At 42.3% G+C, this 14,106-nt stretch overlaps 1 protein-coding gene across 11 annotated transcripts in view; it reads left to right on the forward strand.

Moving 5' to 3' along the window:
* Window positions 1-14,106, forward strand: part of epb41l3b (erythrocyte membrane protein band 4.1-like 3b) — a 39,721-nt gene that overhangs the window by 4,154 nt on the left and 21,461 nt on the right. For 3 of the 11 annotated variants that reach the window (XM_019883763.1, XM_019883764.1, XM_019883765.1), the window contains exons 1-2: window positions 6,077-6,224; window positions 12,587-12,774. In XM_019883763.1, the coding sequence (XP_019739322.1) occupies window positions 12,598-12,774 (177 nt within the window). In that variant the 5' untranslated portion in view covers window positions 6,077-6,224; window positions 12,587-12,597. Of the gene's footprint in view, window positions 31-6,072; window positions 6,225-6,319; window positions 6,459-12,586; window positions 12,775-14,106 lie in introns of those variants that run through there. The other 8 variants (XM_019883756.1, XM_019883761.1, XM_019883767.1 and 5 more) reach the window with 6 other exon arrangements.

Consider the following 14,106-nt stretch of genomic DNA (forward strand, 5'->3'; position numbering starts at 1 on the left):
TGCTGATTTGTCGTTTGCGATGAATCACGAGTAAGTGACAGACTCTGCATTTCTGTTTCCGCTCCCGAAGGACACACACGCAGCTGAGTTTAAATGAGTAAGGCTTGTTCAAATTCGCCACGGTTTATGCGGTCCGCGGAGGCTACATCCCAGCGTGCGAAGGTTACTTCCGAGGACGTGGCCTTTCTAATTTGGACGCAGCTGCTGTTTTTGTTAAAAAAAAAAAAAAACAGTGCTAAGTTCATTGAAGGCTTTCAATTTTCTCTAATGTAAAAAGTATGCTAGCTCCATGTTAGACTCAAAACTGATTGTTTTTTTGTTTTTTTTTTAAGATTAGAATTGTCTTTGATTTCACAAAAAACTTAGAGCTCTACATTTTTGAGTTTCAGTGAAGATTTTATAGTCTTACATGTTAAGTGTTTTTGAAGATTCGCTGATGTAGTGATACACTTGGTGGCTTGTCTTCTACATAACCGTAACCTTGATTGAAGATCAAATGATTCCGAGGACTCAGTCAGTTTTTCAGCACCGCCCTTTCCTTCAAAACTGCTTCCTTGACAATCACACTCATGAGCGGGTCACTTTCCAAAGGTTGCAAAAACATTCTTTATAACTCTTTGTGATAAGACACGCTTTCCTTATGCTGACTGTGTGTTCACATCCCGTTCCCCCCGAAGCGTCAGGGGGGGATGCTGCAGGACCTTTGGCCCAGTTTGTCGCATCCAAATCAGGTTTTAATGTTGCCATTTGTGTGCTCGCTGACCTGCCTTACAGAATGGAGCTGGACAGCAGGGGGCAGTAGCTTTGACTAATTGGAAGGTGGAATACAAACAAGCAGGCTGGGAGCCAACTTGTTTGGAGTTCATCCAGTTCAAGCTCCAGACTCCAAGCTCAATGACACTCAGAGTCTCCCAAAAAAAAAAAATGCGACTGTGTACAACAAGGAGGAAGATGACCTTGGACGTTACAAATAAATACTGTAGTTGTAGACAGGAGTGCGATCTGTTCTTTGCCACAACAGATTGATTTCTTTCAGTTGTCGCTCACAAAGAGTTTTTGGAGAATTAACTTGACCAGTAGTTTGGCCCAAAATTGGCAACGAGGTGGGTGTGGTCGGGTGTTCAGTGTGATCGGTATGAAGTTGGTATCAGGGTGCGATCTGTTTTTTGGCACAAAGCTCTTGATGTGGGGGGTGCGGTTGATTATTAGATGTGAAGTTAATGCGCTGGTGTGGGATCGGGGGTTCAGTGTGACACAATGTTGTGAACCAGGTGACTGTGATTTGATGTTCAGAGAACTCATCCTCAGCAGGGCGCAGTCGGTCCTTTGATGTAAAATATTTAACGGAGGTGTTGCGAATGGTTGTGGCCGGGGTGTGATCGACTGTATGGCACAAAGTTGGTGATGTGGGGGTGCAATTGTTTGTTGTCATGTGGGTGAGATCGTTTGTTTGGGGTCCAAACTTGTTGACGTGGGTGATCGGTTCTCAATGGGAATGGGTTTTAATTGGGTGCTCACCATCGAGTCGATGATGTGAAAGTGCGATCCGTTTTTAACATGGTGTGTGATCGGTGGTGCTTGACAGGGGGTGTGGCCCATTATTTGGTCAAAAGTGGGTCATCTGGCATGTGCAATCAGGTTCGTTGCGAACAGGCATTGTGATCAGTTGTGATTAGCTGACAATAGGGTGCAATTGTATTGTTGGTGTTGTTGACATGGGTGCAATTGGGCAAATTTTTGTCATGGGGGATGCATTTGGTGGTCGGGTGTGATGGTTTTGACAGGAAACTGCGACCGGTTCATCTGTGAAATTGTTTAACAAGGTTGTGTGATCTGTTGTTCAGTGTGATGTTGTCCACAAGGATCGGTTGATCGGCACCAAGACGTTGCCGTTAAAATGACTGGTTCGGGGTTAAACTAGGTCAAGGTTGGCTACTGAACAGCAGCGCAGGAACAGGAACAGGGAAGCGTGTGTATGCAGCATTAAAAAAAAAAAAAAAAATGACGACTTAAGCAGCCACATAAGCTTAGCAGAGTCCGAACATCACATGTCCTGTGTCGTCGTGCTGAGCCAGCATGTGTGACGAGGCATTGATCTGCGCACGTACACACTTTCCCCCCCGTCCGTAGTCACGCCGCACATAAACGCAGCTGACACGTGTACTTTATTACAAGTGTTATCGTTTGTATTTTCAAGAATTTCATCATTGCCTGTGGGTGAAGTTTGATGACACGCCTTTTTGATTGGAAGCGATCATTTCAATGACATTTTGGCCATTTCAAGGGGTCCTTCGAAGACAATTTTGTCCTCAAGATTGCCACGAAATTGACTATGGCGGTAACGTTTGATGCCTCTCCATAAAACGTCCCCTGAATCCAGTTTCATTGAGCAACATTTTAGTTGAATTCTCGCCTTCAAAGAGAGACGTGACAATGAAATTTATTTTGTGATTGCTACTAAATCTGAACCATGTAGAGAAATGGCCCATCCTATTTATGAAGATTTTGGGTTATCTGCATTATTCACAAGCAAAAATAACACGTTAAATAGGCGTAGCACAGCACAGGCACAAGTGTTACTTGTAACGGCAACAAAGCATGATGGGTAAGTCTCCTCCGATTACTGGAGCTGTCATAAGGTTAGCATCAACCCGCTAAGTATTAAACCACAAGTGACGTAATAGGTTTCAAAATAAAAACACATCTCCTCCAATTACTGTAGCTGTCATAAAGTTAGCATTAATCTGCTTAGTATTAAGCCAGAAGGACGTGAATAGGTTTCAAAATAAAAACACAAACAGGAAGTGTAGTGCTAGCTGCCTTAATCGTACCGTCTTTACAGCGTTTATCAGCCTTGTTAACTGTAAAATGTTTTATGTCATGTTATGTATATTATTTATCGTCATATATCATTTTGCCCATTTCAACTTTTTTTTCCATACTTATTCAATTAAACACCGATCGTGATCGCAATTGTAAATTAGAATCCTGATCAAATACCATATAAATATCATTCGAGAGAATATTAAAAATAGTTCAGATTGATACACTAATAAGGGTAAACGTGTATGACTTGATTCAAACACAGTGAACTAAAGTGGGCTGGTCTGAGCCCTGAAACTCCAAGGCTGAAATTGAGTTCCACTCAGCCCCTCCCTGCATTGTGTTCATATTCTTGTACAACTGTGCATTTCTAGATCTTCCTTGCACCAAGTCATCCTCGCGCATGCCGTTGCCTGCCAAGTCAAAGCAGTTAAGAGTTGTGTATGGTCAATGGAGGAATTGCACCATCGTGTAACATAGTGACATTGCGGTACGTGTGCACAATGTCAGCGTGAAAAAAACGATCCTTTGTATTGCTATATGGGAGTAAAGGAATATTTTGTTACCTCTCTTACCAGGCTTACAAGCAGTCCTCACTCTCTCCTTGCTTTATGATGCATGCTACAATTAGCTCGGCGGCTACTTAGGAATCACCTATTTCGAGCACGTCTTTGTTGCTGTTCACTGAAGTTGTGCTCTAAAGTGGAGCGGTAATGTGTTCGACATGAGTATGTGCTGGCACGCAACATGTCAGCAATTAAGTGAAATAAAAGTCAAACGTTTGACCCAGTTTGGTCATGTTCCCTCTGGGAGGCAGGAGGCAAAAAGGCACAAAAACACCCAGAGGGAGCAACCTCATTAAAAACGTGCTCTGTGTGTATTTGTGTGTCATCGTGCACATGTTCTGGCCAGCAGCAGACGATGATGGCGATGCGTTTGCGTCCTCTAGGATATTTGACCGCTTTGATTTTCTGAGTGGGTGTGTCTTTCAGGAGTGTGTCTTTGAAGTTCATCAGCAACACTGAGTGGTTTGCTTTATTTATGAAAGTTACATGTAGATGAGCTTTCAAAGCATTATTTTCTAATGATGCAATATTGTCGTGTTTCATGCGTGAGGTCATCACAAGAATCTGGTGACATTTAGAAAGCAAGATTGTATCAACGGCGCTTCTGATGGTTGCAGATAAGTAGTGCGGTTAATTTTGCGTCAACAGTGTCACACAATCTGGTAATTACACACTGAAAAAAAATTGTGTGTTGAAGTGACTGAATTTTATTTCGTCAAGCAGGCGCACGTAATAAAATCATCTGCATCCAGATACATTTTTTTAACTGTGTGTATGGATCCAGATTATTTGATTTTGTGCAACCCCCTGATGAAATAAAATTGAGTCAATTCAAACAAAACTTTTTTTTTTGGTGCACTTAAACAACAAAATTTGACTAAATGTTTTAATCAGAGATGCAAGTAAACTTTTCGAGATTTTTTTTTTTTTGCGCTGATTCCGGATCTCACCTCATTTTTTCTCTAATGCCTGGTTTTAATAATAATAATAATAAAAACCGCAGCACGGTGGGCGACTGGTTAGAATGTCCACCTCACAGTGCAGAGGTGCAGAATTCTTTCTATGTGGAGTTTGCATGTTCTCCCCGTGCCTGCGTGGGTTTCCTCCGGCTATAATGGCATAACTTGTAGTGTACATTCTTTGTGGCCACACAAGTGTAAAAAGAAGTTAGGCGCTGTCAAACGTGGGTTTGGGGATGGGAAACAATCAATCACCCAGTCTAAATTTATGTTGAATGGCAAAGGCATAATGCATGGGCGTAATGGAGGCACTCTAGCCGAGAGCTGTGGTCAACCTCATTGCCTGACACCTCCAGGGACGCAGCAGTGATTGATGACTGCTTTTAGTTTGGCCAAGTTGTGTGTCTGTGGTTTACTTACATTTGCCAGCGTTGACTCCACAGGCCCAGAATGTCATACATATCTTAAAAAGCTACTCTGAATGATCTACAAATTACTATATTTCATATATAGAAGTTGTTATTCTGCTAGTGAACTTCTGAAGGCTTTCTATCAACAAGCAAAACACTGACATGCTAACATGAAATCTGATATTTGGACGTAGAGTAAAAATTTTGTGTGATATGTATTGTTGCACTGGAACTTCTGGTCAGCAGCACGGTGAACCGTATAGCGGTTTCACATGTCTGCCTCACATATCTGCGGTCCCGGTTTGAATCTTGGCTCCGACCTTCTCTAATGGAGTTATACAAGTCAAGTACTTGCATGGGTTTACTCCGGCTTCCCCCCAGCTTTTAAAAATATGCCTCTTTGGTTCATTTAAAACACTAATCTTTTCCATAGGTGTGAATGTGAGTACATGTTTTTGGAATGTGGTATGTAGCCAGGGTACCTGGGGCAAAACCATGCAAGCACTGTCTGGGAGTACATGCAAACTCTACACAGGAAGGCAGCAGCCCATATTCTACCAGTAGAAATTGTATTATTTCCAATAAATTCAATTATAAGTAATTGGCCATTTAGGATCATGATGTTTATTGATTGTTTTATTTACAATAAATCCGTTTACCAAATATTTAATGAAATAAATGAAGACAACACATTTAAAAAAATTAGTACATTTGAATGAATCCATTTTAGAGAAAACAACAAATATGACAGCGACTCTTGCTAACTTCTCCGTGGGTCAGATTAAAGAACAGTGGGCCATACGTGGCCCGCTAGCCATATTTTGGCCACCACTACGTTTGAATGTGGTCATAATGTTGTGGCTTTAAGTGTTATCAAAATTATTTGTCATAAATGTGATATAATTAATCAAATTCAAATTAATAAATGAAATGTAACAGTTTATTTTACCCTTCTTTATTTCATTATTCTCGATAAATCAATGTTGCATTTATCAAGTTAAAAAATGAGGGAAAATGAACGCAACAAATATGACAGGAATTCTTGTTGATTATATATCATGTTACATTTTTGATGATGAAAATGACCACATTAATAGTGCATATTCCACTGTTGTGCCCACTCCACGCACCGTTTGACTAGAGGCCACTTGGTGACGTCACACATTTCCTTTTGAACAGTGCTGTATCATTCCCAATAAAAATCAGCCTCGTCCATTAATTACCCGTGCGTGCGTGCGTGCGCGCGCGCGCGCAAGAGTGAGAGACGGCGCGGGCGAGTGTGCGCACGCAACGCCAGTGTGTGCGTACGTGCGCCTCAATTTCCCACAATTCTCCTCGCGGCGGCACGGACGCAGCTGAGGGCGGAGGGAGAACGAACGGCGGTAGATCGGCGGAGCTGTCAGGGAACACAAGCCTACGTACGGCGTATGCAACCCGCGTAACCAGCCCAGCGAGGAACGGTTCTGGTAATGAAAACAGTTTTGTCACATTTTTTTATGTTTCGTCACGGCAAATAGGGGGAGGGGAGCTCGTCGTCACGTCAGATGCGCCGCTTTCACGGTCGTGGACGTACGTTGGTGACGCACAGTGACGTTTCTGTCAGGAGAGCTGCGTTCAAATAAGTCATTTTGCTCTCTAAACGTTAGCATAAGAGGCTAAAGTTGACGTGTGGCTAAAGCTACAAGGCTGTACGTTAAAAGGTGAGCTAGCTTGTTTGATGTAGCCTCGAGGCGAAAGAAAAATAAGTGAAAGAAAACAACTGGCGACAGCAACTTTGATTCAAAATGACGTCTCCGGTGGTGGCTCGGCGTGGCGGTGTGTGTAATTGTGTGTGTGTGTGTGGGGGGCGGGGGGGTTTACAATTCAGAAAGCTACACTTGCACTAACATGTTGCAAAACGTGGAGGTCAGGACGGCACACATTTTGTGGGGCTGTTTGTGATCTGCAGTGCGGGTAGGCGTGGTCAGGGTGACACTCAGTCGGTGTGGCTGCTTTTGCATCCTCGCATCCTCCCAGTCGCTGATCTCGAGTCAGTGGACAAATGCACACTGGCCTGTTGATGTTCAACATTGTGGGCTTTGTTTTCCGTTCATCTGCTTAATGAGTATGCCTGTGGATTCTCATTTTGTGGCTAATCCAAAAGGAATGATGTGCTCATTTTTTAGGATAATTAAGTCTCATTGGATTGACTCCTTATACAGTGGTACCTCAATTTTAGATTTATTTTTTGTTTTTGAGATGAGCCAGGACTTGGCTATTGTGGGGTTTTTTTTCGCCCAGAGTGGGAAGCGAAATTTTCAGCTTCGAGACATAGTGGTTGAGGATTAGACCCAATTTTCGAATGTCTTCTTGCTAATGTGCAATGGAAATGCCATAGACGGGCGAACAAAAGTATTAGTTAGGTTGCCGTAGTATTTGACAACAAGCAACTGGTGCAGGCACACATGTAGGCAGACCATATAACAATTCTCACTGGCATGCATTCTTTATCCTCTGCGAAAAAAAAAAAACAACTAATAGTTGTGAACCTCTTCTTCTCGTAGCATGTATATATTGTGCGGCCCCCTGATGGTGATGGCACGTACATGAGAATGAGCACAATCTTAATGGCCAGTGAAGCATTACATCATGATGCAAAAACTGTTAAACTATTTATATTCTAATACAGTAGTTCCTTGACTTACAAGTTTCATTTGTTCTGTGACCGGCTGATCATTGGCCAGTGTACTCTTATAACAACTCATTTTCCAATTTTGAAAGGAATTTAAATGTCAGTCATTTGTACCAGCCTCCCAAGAAACACAAGAAACTGCTTTATTGTGAGGTACAGTAAACCCATTTTCCACCAAACAATTGAGTTCAGCACTGTATGCATTTCTTTTTGCATTTCCAACATAAAGGGTGACCAAATAGCCTGGCCCACTTTATCACTGCAGGTGAGGACGTGGTGTTGTGATATTACCGCAGCGAGCTAGCATTGTGTGAATGATCAAAGCGTGCCACTTTGTAGTTTCCATTTTTATAGTTCGGTTGTCACAAAGATAGACCAAAGCAAGGTTGGCGAGGCATCCGCAAGAGCCCATTTGCTGACTTGCTGATATTTGTATGGTATTTTGTTGCGCATGCAAAAAGGGAATGAGGGAGTTTTGGGCCTCTTGGACGACCGTGTACTTTTCGTGTGTGAAATACGGTTTCACTTGGATTGAGAGCAGACTTGAGTGTCCTGGCAGAAGACGCTGAAGACGAAAGCACGGCTTGTTTGGATAGCTGGAATTGTTAAGGCCGCTACGACGCATCGCGCTAAGCAGCGGGATGTTGAAAGCGTAGCCCAGCAATGTTTTACACATGTCCTCTTGGAAAGGAAGCCGAAACGCAATCCGTTGAATTCTCCCCGAAGTTGTACATTTAAAACACAAAATGCCCTCAAAGTTGAGCCAACTTTTGAATTTGACTGCCAGCATGCTTGCAAAAGACATTATTGCTTTTGTGACACTTACTCTTAGAGGGGAATTGATTATGGACCGAGAGTTACACGAAATAGTCACGGATCACCATAACTGAGGCAGACTGTTATGGAGTTTTTTTATCCCTCTTAACCATCCCCAGATCTCAGTCCTTGCTCTGCCATGTTTAGGTTAGGCTGAGATTTTGTCCTGTACTGCCATCTGCTGTCAACTAAAATTGATGTCACAAGTGCCCACCGTCCACTTCAATGGGTATAGCTGTGATGTAAATACGAACATTTACTGCGCTGTTGACATTCAAGTAAGGCACAGTACAATGCGGTGTAGTACATGTTTTTTTTTCCATAACTATCTGACCCATTCAGATAGCCGTGTATGTTTTCATTCAGTTTGGTACCTTACATAATGTTTCGCGTTACGTTCTTAAATTTGGAATCACCCGGTCCCGTTGTTAAATTCTGTGTCATCTCATTATAATCTGAAGTCGACCAGCATCGCAATTAGAGATGGAGAATATTTGACTATCTCAAATTCAATGTAAAAAGACATTAACTGGGTTTAAATGGAGATTGTGTGATAGTCTCATGACTACAGACAAGAAAGCAGGTCGTTTTGGACCAAACTAATCAAATCGCGCAGCCCTCCCTTCTGTTTGCAATTCAGGCCACTTAAAAGCACTTTAGGGATCTGGAAACTCTTAATCCAAACGTCCAAACCCAGCAACATGGTTTCCTGTTACAGTGGCTAGGATTGTGCGCGGCAGCTGTCAGCCCCCAGCGGCCATGTCGGGGAGGGGCCGGCTTGCCATTCGGCTGGAGTGATGTGTCAGAAAAACGCCGGCGATGCAAACCCCGCGCGCCTCCGGGGTGCTTGGGAGTGTGGGGTGAGGGGGTTGGGGGGCGGGGGCCCAGCTGTGTTGTACACGGGCTAATGGCACTCGGCGCAGATGGCCATGCCTCATCCTATTGCATATGTGAGGTGATCTCAAATGGAACTTTCAAAATGTCCATCCATCCACTAGCACTGACACGCTCAGTGACACCGATGTAATGTAGCCATACACTGTACATAAACCTATATTGTTGGGAGATACAGTGAAACTCTTCTACAACGAAACCTACATGGGCGAAAATCCCCCAGAGTGTGAAAAAATCTTCATGCATTAAAACCATTCCCACTTTTCTGCTCCCCCTACAATGAAAAGTCCCCCTGTTGTTACGTTATACGAAATCGTTTTTTCTGCCCTTGCCTCGCAACGAGATTCACTATAACAAAAGCAAACCTTACGCAAAAGTCTAATCCAACCTTAGACTACAGCGACTCCTACTTTTTAGCTCGGAAACGGCTACAGCAAACACCACAGTGGTTTACACATGCGCAGTAGTACAGGAAGTATTTGTTATTGTTAGTTTCAGACGCAGCACAAACGTTGCATTGCTAAAATGGCTACAAAAACGTACCTTTGCAGACTAAGGAGTGAAGAAAAGAAAAGCTTTAACGCTCGAAGACAGGGTAAAAGTAATAAAAATGAAAGATGGAGAAAGCAAAGTCAAAGTCATTATGCAAGAAATTGATGTACGTGAAAGTGGATGCTGATCATAAATTTCGCAATTTCTTTCCCTTTTTCTGTGTGTTTACATCTGAGATAAATTTGCTGTCGTGAAAAGTCCCCTGTTGTGAAAAATGTCTTGCTGCAAACATGATTTCGTTGTAGAGGAGTTTCACTGTATTTGATAGATATCTGATATATTTGAATATTTCCATCGTTGGGATTATTTTGGGCCCTGGTGAAAACGTCATCCTTTTTTATGTAGGGGGAGACACGCAAGCGCTTTTATTGTGCTTTTGATTTTTGCCTACTTAACTTGCCTCTTATTAGAGTACCGGTAGTTTGAATTGAAGTTGGCAAAGAAAAATCAATTCTGGTGTTGAATAAAAAGATACCTGCAAATCACATATTAGTCATAAGAATGTATAGAGGAAGTATGCTGTACGGGCTATCAAGTGATACCCGCGCAAATAAACAGCAAATAAAGCAAAGCTGGGATTTGTTGAACACTCCAATGGCGATGTGGACATGCTGAAATTCTAAAAGCTCTGATTTCAACACACTCAAGCAATTTCTAAAAGTGCCTTGTCAAAGCGTAAGACCGCAGTGACTTTTGTTGTGATTGAATTGGATCGCCTTCCTCTCTTTATACCATCTTAAAATGGCTGGTGAAGGCATCTTTCTTTTACGCATAATGCCTGTAGTGGTCCACGCACAAGATGACTTGTGTGCTTTGTTGGCTTGTGTGACTGAACCTATTCTTCCTCCACATTTCTGTCATGCTGAGACCCACTTTTCTCTATCCTCATAGTTTGTTGAAGGCAAAGTTTACCATTTGGATCATGTGACTTGATCACTTCCTGCTGCAGAAGCTTGCAAATGGTATTAATCAACTCTTTGCAACCTTGCGGTGTGATACATCGTCTGGATATTTGAAAGCAACCCAATCAGCATGTTTGGAAGGACCAAAGTGAAATCCACTCAGGGAAAGCAATTTCAGAATTGCTATAAATGCCCCGAGGCGGGATTTACAGCCGCTTTGAAATTCCTCACCGTTCATTTCAGGAGTGGACGTTCATTTGTTTTGGTAGCCCTTGACATTGATATACACGTGTAATGCGCTTTAGTTTGGGAGTTAAAGAGGCTGTTAAAGTGTGAGCTCATGTTGGGATCTGTTTAGTCTCTTTATTATTGCATGAAAAAGAAATACTGACACCAGTGGGGTTAGTATCGCTATCAATATGTCAATATAAAGCACTGTCTTAATATCGTGGTCACGCTTTTCAACAGAGAGATTTTTGTACCACCGTTTATGATTTTCACAATATTATTTTCAATATGTGTGAATATATTGACAATTCTCTGATCTCAAGTTATTCTTTCATTATTCCTCTATACTTATTTCTCGTTCACATTTGAAGTCGTTTATGTACTTTTGCACTAAATAATTCAAAGCTGAAGTCCAGAAATGGAAACCTGAGTAAACAGCCGATTCAGTACCAGCCACTGTGCAGTACGTAATATCGTTACAGTTTGGAGTTGTTAGATTGTTTCTGTTTTGAGCAAAGATATTTTTGCACGCTGATATCAAGTGTCATCCTTGATTATTGCTGAATCACAGCGTTATTGTAATCGTGTAACCTGTCTATGCAGCCAGGCTCCTTACGTTTTGGTCCAGGTTCTGAAGGACATATGGACCCATGCGGGAAGCCTGAAATGTGAAGGGTTTATGCCTATAGCATTAAAACATATGGTAGCGTTGTTAATGTAAAAAGCAGTCGTGGGGGCCACTTTTAGTTTTGCTTCTTTATATAGCGCTATGCTTTGCAGTCTCGTTATCCTTTTGAGTTTGATCTTTGGTGCAAAGCATTTTTCGGGGGAATACCTCACACGACAGTGCTGCCTTTGTTGATCCGGTGTCCCCGACATCCTCCCGAGCGCGGAATAAACAGAGCCCTATAAATAGAGCCGAAGGGAGTAAGAGAAGGGCGGCCGCAGAATGGTAATCGTCCACCACTAGCAACCCCCGCAACAGCAGACACCCACAAATCTTGCACACATGCCCTCTGATCTCTCGAGCACAGCCCGTGGGTTAGCTAAGACCAGTGGGGCCCCAGAGCATCAAATACTATCTGTCACTGTTATTTGTCAAAACATGCCATCATATGTTTACTCTCATTAGCTCAGATTAGGACCTGTGGGACATAACGTGTGTGGTTTTCTTATACTGACGTGCCCTTCAATCCCAAGATAGCTTTGTGAGATCTCACAAAATATCCTCAACTTCACATCCCACATTTTTAATATGGGTATAAAATAAACTCAACTGCTGTCATGTAAGACCAAACAAAATGCACACATGTAACACGATTTCATCACAAGCGACAAGTGTATGGTAGGGAAAAAAATCGAAGTCCTTTTGTTCACAAAATGTTCGGAAACTAGAGACGATCAAACCAACTGAAATGTGGACCAAAACAGGGAGTAAAAACTTGCCAAATTAAAACCACAGCTGAATTCAAATGTTTTAACATCAGTCACAATGTCCAAATGGAAGTCTTTTTGTTGACAAACTGTTCGTCAGTACAGGTGACAAAAACCAAAACAGGAAGTAGAAACAAACAAACAAACGAACAACAAAGCAGTACTAAACATCTATCATGGGTTATTCATATCAGATGTTCATTCTACAGCCCTATCTCGAAATCTTTGCTTGTGTCTCGAATTTCTGTTCGGTTAACAGAGCTGAAACAAATGGAGTGCGCCGTACCCCCTAAGTGGTCAGCTGACTCATCCTCTTCTTCTTCCGCTCCAGCGTAATTTACCATGACAACCGAATCAGGCGCAGACTCTGAGGCCAAGCAGCAGCAGCAGCAGCAGCAAGAGGAGAGCACAGAGACTCCCAGGGAGAACCCGAAAGCCGCTGAACCCGCTACGCCTCCGAACCAGCTTGAGCAGCTTCCGGCCGCCGTGGGACACAGCACGCCGGCCAGGAAAGAACAGGTCACATGGCCGACTTCTATCATATCTTCCTCGTAAATCCCGCCGGCTCAGCCTGAGTCAATTGTGCCTTTGTGTGGGGAAAAGTCATCATTCTCTGCCTGGAGCAGATGCAGAGGAACACATGACAAAGAGGGGAGGTGTTCGCTTTCCACTGCCAAATGATGACTTCGGGTACACACTTTAGTATTGAGATTCACGTATTCATAGAATTTTTACCTGCTAAGGAACAATCAAGAAGTCAGTCACCTGAGTGCATTTCGTGGTTGTTAGGATTCCCTACAAACCCAGCCGCCTCTCAATTCTACCTAGCAACACTGTTAGAAGACTGGCGAACGAATCCAGAAGTATTTTTCCGCACGGTGCAAATGCAAACTGACTGGTATGTAAAAAATACAAAACATTTCTAGTTAGTTCCTGTATCATTAATTCCCAAAGTGTTTTTGTATTTTATCATAATATCGGCATGAGCATGTCTATATTGTAAATAGCACAACTTAAAAATACATCAAAAATAATTTTTTTGTTTGTTGCTCTCACACATTTTTATTTAAAAAAGAAAACATTTGTTGGCTCGCATATTGGCTTATATTTGTATATGTTACATTTAAAAAAAAAACAACAATGCTTTGTGAATAATCATTCCCAAAAATGTACCAACATTTTTGAGACAGTTTCTACAAAATTTCCACCCCTTTGTATACTTTCTTCCAATCATCTGACTATATGAATTCAATCATTAGCTCATGTTAAGAGCAGCTGCACAAATGTGTGAACATGGTGTACATCTGTGGCTTCTTGTTCACCCATCACAGCTGGTTTCAAGCTTGTATTTTATCGTCCTTACCAAAGCAATTCATCTGCCAAAATGAAATGCACACTCCTGGTTCACAGTGTTTGCTATGAGGATGCAGCTGTTCCCTTTTTTGTGTCATATTTTGGCTGAAGATTGAGCAAAAATACAAGAATGATGACAGCATGACTTCTTTTGGTCAGTGTCCCAATTTTAAGTGCTGAATGCAGAAAAAGTGTTTGTGCTCAAACCCACTGACCCAAGCTATGTGGCTTTTCTTGCCAGGACGGAGTTACGGAAGAGTTGCTTTCATGCCTTGAATATGAATGAACACAGGCTCATAATACTTACATAATCCAAGTTTGATACGAACCTTTTTTTTTTCTTTAGGCCTCGGTAGTTTTCTGTGATTGATCCAGACGTTTTGGCCTGGACCTATAATTGAAAGAGTCTGTGAATAGTGTTTGATTATCATGTAGAGACAGGAACTCATTTGGAGAAGCGGGCTCTATTTTTAGCCGGCAGACATGTGACAGAACTGG

Source organism: Hippocampus comes, unplaced genomic scaffold (genome assembly GCF_001891065.2).
Source record: "Hippocampus comes isolate QL1 unplaced genomic scaffold, H_comes_QL1_v1.1 scaffold159, whole genome shotgun sequence".
Taxonomy (NCBI): Eukaryota; Metazoa; Chordata; class Actinopteri; order Syngnathiformes; family Syngnathidae; genus Hippocampus; species Hippocampus comes.